At 38.6% G+C, this 11,852-nt stretch overlaps 1 protein-coding gene across 1 annotated transcript in view; it reads left to right on the top strand.

Moving 5' to 3' along the window:
- espn (espin) overlaps positions 1-11,852 on the top strand; it is a gene marked incomplete in the record, with an annotated part of 44,776 nt that overhangs the window by 14,536 nt on the left and 18,388 nt on the right. Inside the window, 5 exon segments of the mRNA XM_024293757.2 lie at positions 972-1,154; positions 1,918-2,049; positions 4,353-4,608; positions 4,946-5,223; positions 8,619-8,771. Of these exon segments, the coding sequence (XP_024149525.1) occupies positions 972-1,154; positions 1,918-2,049; positions 4,353-4,608; positions 4,946-5,223; positions 8,619-8,771 (1,002 nt within the window).

Genomic DNA, 11,852 nt, shown 5'->3' with positions numbered 1-11,852 from the left:
AAAAACGTGTCGTTTTTTAGGAAATGTTTTCTGTAGTTCATCAAAATTCGCCTCTGAGTTGTGGGCAGGTGCAGAGTAAGGCTGCACTCATTTCCCATCATTCCTTTGTTTATACCGCATGTGTCAATGTCAAGGCCCTTCAGGTAATTCAATCCGGCCCTCCAGATCATTTTATTTTATTGTTATTATTGGCCCGATGTTATCTTGGGGTTATTGCTAACCTGTATAATTTTGACAAAATATTTTTTACAGAGAATAAAATATTGAAAGGTTTAAGTTGATTAATTCTGGAATAATATTCCTGCCTGTTTTTATTTAAAGTAATGTTAAAAAGTTACGTTTTTAAAGTTTTAAAAATTACATTTTAGTGTGTTCAATAAATGTTTATCCTGTTCAGCCTGTGACCTAAGGTGTGTTTTCTCTGGTTTACACTATCTTCGGCTAAATCAAAGCGCCTCACAACTCCAACATAACATTAGCAGTGCAACAAAAATAACTAGCAGCTGTACAGTTATGAGCCAGATACCAATTTGTACGAGGAAACAAAGACGTAAATGGATCTATTTCTCTGCAAGTTGAGGGATCGGAATAGAGGGAGGACATTTTGGTCTGCTGATTGTAGTTTGTATGAAACAACTTCAAGCTTTTTCCAACAGCATTTTATGTTGCTCCTAATTCACTACAAATAAAGAAATATTCAGAAATGCAATTTTAATCTTAATTTTCTTTATATACGTATGTCCTCCATCATCAGAAAAATGCTACAAGAACATGTTAAAAACACCCTAAACACATTTTTCATTGGAGTGGGTCTTTAAAGCTTTAGAAACAACATATTTTGAAAGATGGATACACTCTTGACTCACCTTCTGCTGCTTTGTTTTTCATTTTATACTTTAACCATATTCTACTTTTACAAAGGGAATCCCTCTGAAGGACAAAAACTTGGGTTCTGATGTTTGTACTTTTAGACTAGCTTCACTGAGATCAGCCTAACGGACAAGGACGGTGATGGAGCCACAGCCATGCACTTTGCTGCCAGCCGAGGCCACGCCAAAGTGCTCAGCTGGCTGCTGCTGCATGGAGGAGAGATTGTCACTGACAACTGGGGAGGGACCCCACTTCATGACGCAGCAGAGAACGGTGAACTGGAGGTGGGTGAACTGTTGATAAATTTGATACATGGAAAATGTAATCAGAGGCTGGTAGCACTCACATTTTTTGCAGTCCTTCAAAAAAAAGAAGAAGAAAAAAAAGGGCAATTTTAGATCCATGTGTAGAAAAGACTGATGTAATGTAAGCAGCAGCATGCGAAAGTTCATTAACTTTTTGTTCTTTATACTTGAGGTTTGGGTTTTACAGCCATTGGTTTAAATTTTGAATGATTGATTTTACCATTTGACCCAAATACTTTGACAAACAGTTTTGCTATAGCCAGTTCTGGTTGTAATGACCACACGTCTAATGTTTACAGAAAAGAAAACGAAGCAAGGAAACAGTATGAAAAAGAAGCGAAATAAACTTATAGGAAAGTCAAATTAAATACAAGTTTTTCTCTTCAGTCTGACAGCGAAGAGCTTTGAATGTGTTCAAAATTAAAAAAAGATTTCTTTATCTGTAAAGAAAGAGTCATTTACTTTATATCCAAATTTATTGAGTCTTTATTAGCACATGAGCTATCAGATTTCATGTATTTAGTTGCACTGGAGGACACATCTTGCCCTTGAGCATTATTATGTTTCTGTTAATTTTTATTTTTGACTGAACAAAAATTTGCATAAATAACCCACGCCGAACGTAATGATGCTGCCTTAGAGCGTGATCCAGCGTCAAAACCTACTTGGCTCACTTCATGTCTGGCAGCCTAACAACCCCAAAAGGAAATTTTCTCTGATTCTTTTCTTGTTTTCTCCCCAGTGCTGTCAGATTCTTGTGGTCAATGGAGTGGATCTGGGGATAAGAGACCAGGATGGCTTCACGGCAGCAGACCTGGCTGAATACAATGGCCAATCACAGTGCACAAAGTATCTGCGGACCGTGGAGAACATGGTAAGATCTCCCACCAACTCCTCACATTGTCATGAAACTTGACGTCTGTACATGAACAGAACCCAGGAGTGAGGTGATGTTAGTCAGTCCAGACTGGACTGGATGTCAGTCCAGTGAAGCTTCTGCTGTCAAGTATTATGTAGAGATTTTGTACATTTATGTGTTCATCATTCAAATGTCAGGTTTCCTTGTTATGTCCAAAAGACGTTTGGTTTTTGGTGATTAAAATACAAAGTACCAGTAAAAGAAAAAAGGGGAAAAAAAGAGTTCCTCTGTTAAAAGGCATTTTCATTTGTAGTTTTAAACTCCGAATGAAAAATAAATATCTAGATTGTATCCACTAAGGTACCGTAAAAGAATTGGACTGTATTGTATCATGACATAGTTCGTTGATACCGTAATCTATCATAGATATACAACTCTACCACTTATGCATTCCTGAGAGTCAAAAGACATGTCAAACTTCACGATCCACTTTCTAATTAATAGATATTCTGCAAATAGAAAAAAAAGTTTAAAAATACATTTCTCATACGTTTAGGTGAGTGCCAGTTCATTGAAAGGATCAGTGGGTTTTAAAAGCATTAAATTAATTCTGACTCTTGCTAAGATTTGCCAGTCTATTAGATGAAACTTACTGAGAAGTTTACAAAGTGGAGGCTAAAAAATAAGGGAGTACAAACGAAGATATGAGTTTAGACGTGTTCCTTTTTTGTCACAGTGTTTACACAAATTTGCATTAAACCTTTGTCTACAAATCCCCAATTTGCTTATGCTCAGGCTGTCTTTACCCACATTGTGCTTAACACTGGAGGTCTATATATCATCTTAAAGGCACCAAACATCAAAGATGTCCCATAACCTATTTGTGGGGTACATGTTGGACCCTGCATTCATCACATTTCTGCTGCTGTAAACACTTCCTTCCATTCACAGGGAAGGGACTGAAGTGATTTTTTTAGTATTATTAATTTTAAATATTAGAGCATGTTTTGTACATTTTTACAAACAAACACCTGTTCAAATTGTACTTTGTACTAAATTTCAATAAGGAAAAATATTAGGAGTGCAAGTAAAGATTTATTTGTGTTACAGAAAAATGTGCATGAAGTAGCTCCATAATCTTTGGCGGTTAGGTTCTGTGCTGATGACGTCTTGCATGCTGGGACTGAACTCGAATCATTAATGTATAAACCCCAGAGCCTAGACGCTGACGGGCGTTAGAGGCTATACCATGCCAAAGTAATGCTCCAAGTGGAGGAGGGCTGGCAAACTGTTTAGAAAGAGAGACAACTTTTCATGAATTTAAGGGAAAAATACATTTGTGATTGGCAAAGAAGAACGGTGGTGGGCTATTAAACCATTGCTTCAAAGTGAAGGTCTAATTAATAATGTTTTGTGGAGTGACTTAATCACCCTCCTGTAAGTGAGGTAAATCTTCCTTTTTGAAATTGTGCCAAAGCTTTACAAGTCAAAAGCATGTATTGTGCAATTATTGTTCTTTTGTATCCCGAATGTTAAACTTGCAATTTGGCCAAATTCTTGAGGTTCCACTTGCTAGGCTAGTCCTAGACTGAAACAAAACGTTTATACCTTAACAGAAGTTGCATCTAAAAAGATTTGTGTCATTGTTGCATCTTCTCCTTCAGAGCCAAAGAAAAAGTATGTGTGCAAGCGGCTTTCTTTCAAATATCTTTTATATTCTTATTTTATTCCTTTCTTTTTTTAACTTTATTTAAAAAAAAAAAGAATTAAATTGGTCCAAATCTCTCCAGAGCACTTGTAACTATCATTGAACAAACACATACTTGGATTGATTTCAGCATTTCTCAGATATTTACATCAGATTGTCACTCGTGGCCTCTGCTTGTGTGTATTGAAATCCTAGCCTATCCAAAGTAATATGAGCCCTCCCAAACTGAACTCTTAGATGCCTGGGAAACATATTGTTTCTTGGTGTGCTCTTTCTCATGAGGAATATTCAGTCACAGGAGGAAAGGGAAAGGCCTCAGAGTCTTCCTCGCCACCTGTGAGAGCTCCGACTGCAGTGCAGTAATTAAACTCGTAATGATTTTCCCCTTATGTAAGTCCTCAGAGGCTTAGAGGTAATGGGATATGTGAATAATGAATGGCTGTGTTAATGATTTGTAATAATAAGAGTTATTCTGTCAGTTTTATATTAAAACAAAAAATAAAAATAGGAATGTTTAAGAACTGATCAATTTAAATTTGATTGTTTTGTTTTCAGTAGACAGGCTTAAAACAATTGTTGCACTGATCGGATCCACTGCCTCCTTTGACAGAGTGTGGAGCACCGCGTTTTGTCTCGGGACCCTTCCACAGACCTGGAGTACAAGCAGCCCGACTCGGGTCTCTCGTCCCCCAACACTACCATGCCTCCTCCCAGCCAAACAGCACACTTTGATATCGGTTCACCTTCAAGTTCTCTGTCCAACTACAACTCAGCCAGCTCCAGCCAGTCCAGCACCGGGGAGAAGAGGAGCAGCTTAACTACGTCACGAGGCCCTCCCACTCAGCTGAATGCAGTTGCACATCCAGGTTTTCAACGCCTAACACTTCAGGAGCACATAAATATTTATTTTAAATATTAAACTAGTTGAAGATACCTAAAACTGGTTTATTTTATTGGTTTGGTGAGATAGATCAAACAACAGTTTGTTTCCTCCTGTTTTTCATGGCTGGTTTCTTTATTGGTGCTGCACCCTAGTGGTCTGTGTGGCAGAAGTCAGTTGGGATGCTCACACATTTCACAACATGCTTACGTTATGCAATCAAAGCAGAATTTAGTAGATATGAGGAATTTAAGAATTCTTTTTGGTGCATTAACTTTGCAACAAATCCACTTTGTTGTCTAAAGTTTGGATCTTTGTCTCAGGTGCGTCAGAGTCGGCCATTTCGGACATGCAGGCCTACATGGACATGCTGAACCCAGACATCAACACCAAGAACGAAATGCATTTTGACGCCGCGACTAAGGCCCCGCCTCCTCCAGCTTTCCCACCACCACCGCCACCTCCCCCACACTCTCCGCCTGCACCCCCTCCACCTCCCAGCTACCCGGCCCCTCAGCCCCCCCAGGAGCCGACGTCAGCCGAGTTCCTCAAGGTGAAGAGCAACTTGCGGCATGTAGAGAACAGCACAAGCAAAACAGAGGTATGAAGAAAAAAAATGTAAACAAACGTTTTCCCATGTTTTACCTGCATGATGACCTATTTGATGTCGGTCCTTCTTTGTTCTGAACTTTTGGTGCAAATATCACAGCAGTACCCATCTGCAGACAGCTCAAACATCCCTTTTTCATGCAGTTAAAACTAAAGTTACCTTCTGGTTTGATAAACGTAAGAGAAGATTTTATGATTAAACTTCATAAGAGAGGCTTTTTGATATTAGTTGGCTGTTCTGTCTTCCTCTGCGTCTAATCAGTTGGGCCATAGCTCATCACCAACAAAGAGCCTTGTCAGGGGAGCCAACAATGATGCCTTTGTGTGAGCTCGGCTAACAAGGCCACAGAAGATGCTCATTAGTGTCTGGCCTCCAGGTTGACACTCATAATGATCAATGTGATGGGTTTGATCTTAATTACAGTAATTAATCTGGATCACGTGTTTTTATAGTCGACCAGGAGCAGCATTTTGAGATGGCGGGCGCATTGGTGTCAGCGCTGGTTTTTAGTAGTGTTTGTGAAGTTGTCATTCTGACTGAAATGTAAGTGATGATCAGGGAAAACTTGAACTACAGAGTTACTTAATCTGGAGGGATCACTCTCACCTACTAAAATATGCATTTCCTGTTTGTTTCCTTGCCTTTTCATATAATACTCTTTGTCAATAAGATTTAGCAACTTTTATTTACAATCATTCTTATTTTATTTTGCATTTTACAGTATGACATATTATTATAATTGGTTGCATTTTTTTAAATAGCACTTTAATTCTCTTTCTTTGTCCAAATAGAGAACACATTCATTTAAAAAGTTAAACAGGTCAGGGAGCTACAGAAAAAAATAAATAAATAAATAAAGGTGGTTATGCATTTTCAAGCCTACATTGTAAATAAGAAATTGTTCTTAGTGTAAAATGAAATGAAATAAAGGTTATGCAGACTTTTGATCTGTACATATACTTTGCAAAGTCAGTAGATGTTGTAAAGTCCACAGATGGGGAGGTTTCCATCGCGTGAGGCGTATTGTGTACTTGTGTTTTCAGTCATGCACCACCATTCATGCTTTTGAGGGGGTTTCATTAGAGCCACATCCTCTATCCTCCATGCCCAGGTGTTCAGCTCAGAGTGCGCCTCCATTAATTATTGAATAAAGCCAAGTTCTTAGAAAACTAGTACACAAAAACACACAAAAGTAGTGTTAATGTGAGCCGTGGGGGCTGGCTATAGTGACAGAGACCCAATTCAATGGACGATCTCTCCTTTTTTCCCATCAGAGATATTTACAAAACTGCATTTTTATTTTAAAAAATATTTTAACACTGGCATAATGCACATTTAAGTAAAGGCGACGTGAGTCATTTTTTTTAAACGACCACAAATGCTTTTGTTGACTCTCTTCCTCCCCGTTCATTCATTTGTGTTTACTTTGACTTAAGTTAACATAATGACCACTTTGCCTCTCACATTCTCTTTCTTCAGTCCACCCACCAAACATGGACTTTGACATTTGCAATTAGTACGATTCCAGGAACATTTTGCGCCTAATTGGGGACATTGAAGGCCAGAAAGCTCTAATAGCCCTAAAGCCCCAAGGATTTGCATGTTGCCGTCCGTGGTCTGAGCAACACATGGGCGTTTGTGTTTTGCATAAAAGGAACTGGGCAGGGTTGATGAAATGGCTGGTGTTCGGGTTGGTGGTGACATCACTGCATCTGCCCCGCTGGCCCAATAGGTTATTGATGAGGCTTGTGGGTAAAGTGAGAGGGCAGATAGAGTGATAGGCGTAGCACAGAGCGGAGCGAAGGTGAGGTGCTAGATCTGGTGACGGCTGCTCTGTGCGCTCCTCTGGATTTTGTAGACTACCTGGACCAGAGAATAACTGTAAGAGCAGAACCTAAACTGTAAGGTAAGGTTTTTGTGGAAGTTGTTTTGCTTGTTTTACACATTCTACAGGTGCTAAAGTGCTAGGTTAGTGTGAAAGTGAGCCTCGCCTATGTATGTATAATGTTCTCTCTCGTTTTAAAGCTTACAATAGGTTATTGTTGGATATTTGTAGTGCTCTATAACACTTTTTAAGAGTCAAATTGCCTTCATGTGTAAGAAATGATGTAAATGTGCTGAGCCGTTTCAAACAGTAAACCTTTGAAACTGTTCTTCATGGTGTAACATGTATTTCTAAAAGGCACAAGCAGTTGTGTAAACATGAACGACTACAAAAAGTACCTTATGCTGTACAGTGGGAGTTCATATGTTTACATACGCGTGAGGGTGGGGAGGGGGCACTGTACATTTGCTACACCCCTGCAGGAAAAATGACAAGCCCTCTGCAACACTCCCTGCTCACGTTACCCTGCAGCATTGAGGAACATTCTCCATACAGTCGACATGAGTCAACACAATTTAAGAGGCTTATAAGAACATGACACCCCAGAGGAGACGAGATGTTCTGTAAAACAGCATTTGCTCCTTTTTATTGCCACGTCCGACCTCTTTTGTCTGAACATGTGAGAAGCTGTGATGTGTGCAAACGTGGAGATGTAAATTAAAGCAAATCCAATGCTGGGAGCTGCATTTGAAAGTCAAAGTAACGTTTCGCTTTCATGACTTAGCCAGGTTTTATCGGAACACTTTTGAGTTTATCTTTAAACGATTTCTGAAAGAAAACTAACATCCTTTTATCCAATTTGTTAGTCCAGGGGAAATCTGAAGTCTTTGGGGACATCTTCAAGTCAAGTCTCGAATCTTTATTTGTAATTTTAATTCTCAACTCCTAGACTTATAGTTAGAACCTATATTTTATTGTCTTAAATTGTCATTAAAGTACTTCAAAAAACGCATTTGAACCCAATCATTGGATAAAAGATCAAACATAAATATTGTTCACAAGCCCAAGTCTCAAGTCAAATCTCTTTATACAAGTCTCAGAAGAATGACTCAAGTCCAAGTCCTCATTCCTGATTTAAAGTAACATCTTACTGCTAAGCTTAGTGAGGTTAGTTTATTATGCACTAAATGACTTGTTAAGACTTGTGTTTATCTAACAAACTTTGAAACAGAAAGTCAAAAACCGTTCCTGACAGAATAGAGTCCTCCTTTGGGTCCATAAAGGTGAAAATGAACATATTCAAATCCTGGGTCTTTGATTCAAACAAAGCTGCTTTGGTCACAAGCAAAAGCTTACTGGCTCTGAAGGAAAGTAAAAGTTTTGTGCTATAGTGCCAGCTCAAACTATTTTCTGTCATTTCAGTGTATCTAAAAATATGTTTAAACACATTTTTCAACAAATGTTTTTTTCCAAACAGTATTTTTAGCTCCACTTTCTTCTATTATTTACACATGGAATTTGTTTTAAGATAATCTTTCCTCTTGTTGTACCTCCAATGCAGCTGAAACCTGGAGAAAACCACGATAGACTGCGCCGTGTGGATTCAAACAGAAGATCCAGGAGCTTCAGCAAGCAGCCTAGCACTGGGGACTACTACAAGACGCTGGGCAGCGACACGGCCGAGCCTCGTGGGAGCATGGCACCCAATGAGGAGGTGAGTCAGATCTCTATTAACGCTTTCTTTCTTGTTTAGACATTTAAAAAAACCACGTGAGATTACTTTTGGATGCTTCAAGATACCACAAAACCCAAGCTAACCTATGAGGTTTTTGAGGGAGCTTTGGCTTGTTGATTTTGGGTTTGCATGGAGTTACAACACTGATTTGCCTGCGTCTTACCCCTCAGCACGTTACATAATCTTGTGCCCTTCTGGAGTACACCTGATGCAAACTATCAAGTCATTTTCATTACCTTTTAATTCTCCACCCCACTGTATAAACGATCCCTGCAGCTAGTCCTTCACGAAGAAATTTAAGTCGATTTTTCAGATGATTCAAAACAGCAAGTTTATCATCAAAAGTCTAATTGTGTATTAAAATTCAACAAAGTGAGATACTTTTACACCTGATTGAACACAAAAACACGTTAATTAAAAAGCTACTGACAACAGAAGGCTCATTTTAGTATGAATGCTTTACTTGTTACTTGCTTCACTTGTGTTTTGTTTGTGCTCCACCAGATTCTAAAACTTACTAGGAAAGGTGTTTGCATGAACAGAGGAATTTCAATAAATTTAAATTTTGAAGACAAAGATTTCATTTTAGTCATTTAAATAAAATGTTAAATCTGTGTTTTATATAATACTTATAATCTTTACTTAACATTTTCTCAAAATAAATTCCAAATTTAGTGTCTTCTAACAATTATATTGTATAAGACATTATTACCGAAATTATGGACTGTTCAAAGCCTCATTTTTAGTTGGAGCTCTCTTGGTTAAACAGTGTAGGACAAAATGGAGAGGGTCAATTAGTAGTACTGATGAGGATTCATGGTTGTTCTGATGGTTTTCTCTTGCTGTTCAGGGTTTTTGGATCTAGTGTCTCATTTTGTCTTAACCATCTCTCCTAAATTGTCTTTGGGTTTTAGAGCCAAGCGTGTTTACTGGCTTGTTAATCACAGTAAAGTATCATTTCTAAATGTGGACCAACACCAGCTCATCTCATTATTCCACAAAGGACCACTGACATCAACCAACTTGGATTACATTCCCGTTTTCATTTCCTCCCTGAAAAAAAATATTTTAAATCCTCTCAAAGCTGTTGTTTTCTCTTATCTTGTTCAACTTTTCTGTCAATGTTTTTTCTCCTAATCAACATTCTCTAAAAGCACTAGGATATAAACTGCCAGCTTCTTGAATGATGACCTTTTTTGGTAAGCTACTGACACACTGGGCAGGTGTGGAGGGTTCAAGAAGGTGTTGAATGTTTGTTCTTGAACAGGCTTTTAGAATACAGTGTTGACACAGGTTTGTCACGACCCAATATTAGCACATGCACTCACAGTTGGTGCAAAATGTCAAAGAGGAGCAAATCTCCCAAATTTTGCTGCAGGATTTTTCTTTCAGAACTCTATACCAATATATGAAAGATTTGGTATCATATAATTCTGTTTGGGCACAAACCGCCATTATTAACTTCTCCTTCATGATGAATATACAAACGACTGGCACTTCAGTGTTTGAAAAAGATTGCTACCCAAACATTACCACCAAATTCAAGTCCCGGATTGGTCAAAGTTCAACTGGTTTAGCTTTCAGTGCACGTTTAACTGCCGTGCGTGTTGAATGTAGAGCCCAAAAACAGACAAAAAACTTGCATGACCACAAGATTTTTGAAACCCCTAGTGCGAGTTTATATAGACTTCATTGAGGCAGTCGCTCGAACGTGTGATTTCGAGTCCAATGTGAATGTAGCATTAGTTCTAATATGCAACTTTATCTGAAAATTGACAACATTCCTTTTAGAAACCAGGCTGCAAGCACTTTTCTGGAATTGTTTCTTGAATTAGGCAGTTTTATCCTGGAGTGTAAAAACACACCGCCTAGTGGTAATCTTAAGAACTGACCTGGCTCCAGTTGCATCTGTTAAAACGAGCCTCAAGAATAAAGTGTTTTAAATTCATTAACTGATTAGAGGGTGACACCATGGGTCTCCAATTATACCTTTTGAAAATATTCAAACTCTCTGAAAAACAAAAATGTTCCTTGTCATAGTTAAAGTTAATAGAAATATAAACAATGTATGCAAAATAAATCTAAGTATGAGTTTCATTTTTTAAACAGAATCACTAAATATTGTAATTTGATTTCTAAATTATTACAAAATAAACCCTTGAGGAAACTGTATAAAGAAATTAGCTAATGTTGAAGTTTTTGCCATTTTCTAGTTAAATTATGTTTTTTTGTTCACAAAAAAATTCTTAAACATAAAGTAAACATCATCTTTTAATTTTAAAAAAAGTAGTCATAAGCTTCAGTGATTCTAAGAGGAATGTATTTAACGTATTGCCTTCTTTGATATTACAGGTTAACTGCTTTTTTTCTGGTGTTTATCTCCAAAGTAAATGAATGACACGGGTCTGCTAGACTCCCTTAAAGTCCCTGGAGAGGTGTTGCTAAAGCCCCATGAGTATCAGGAGTGCGGGTGTTTGGGGTGACATGGGATTTAATCCGCACTGAGCCAATTAAGGCCTCAGTGGGGCCCCTGCATGTCTCTGAGGACCTGAGCAGATGGACTGTCTAATCGACGGAAGTGGCACGTGCTGCAAAAGGCCCATCTGGACACGGTCCTCCCTGCCCATCTCCCCTGGGGGTTTGAAAGTAAACGGGGCAACAATGACGAGCACGTGTCTGAAGAGAAAGGAGGGGTGGGCCCAAGTTAAATGTCACGGTCCATTAACTTGCTCCCAGCAGAGTTATGGCACGCTTTGGGAGCACGTCAGACGCGTGCTGGGCTATCACTTGCAATGACAGATGGCTTTTTCTGACGGTTACCCCTCTGAGATCCCCTCTTGGGATTAAGTCATATTAGCTCTCCTTTTAACAAAAGGATATCATGTCCTTATGAGATGATTAGAGACAGCAGGAAGCAGAGGGAGAGTATATCTAACAGGGGCAATTACATCAGTCTCCATCAGTGTAAGAGTATTTAACACCTCCCCAGATCAGCAGCAGTTTCAGTGAAGCACCTTTAATTTTTTTTTTAGGTCTGTAGCAGAACTCTCACTATTTAAA

Source organism: Oryzias melastigma, linkage group LG7 (genome assembly GCF_002922805.2).
Source record: "Oryzias melastigma strain HK-1 linkage group LG7, ASM292280v2, whole genome shotgun sequence".
Classification (NCBI taxonomy): Eukaryota; Metazoa; Chordata; class Actinopteri; order Beloniformes; family Adrianichthyidae; genus Oryzias; species Oryzias melastigma.
The sequence above is the reverse complement of the archived record's forward strand: the minus strand, read 5'-3'. Positions and strand labels throughout refer to the sequence as shown.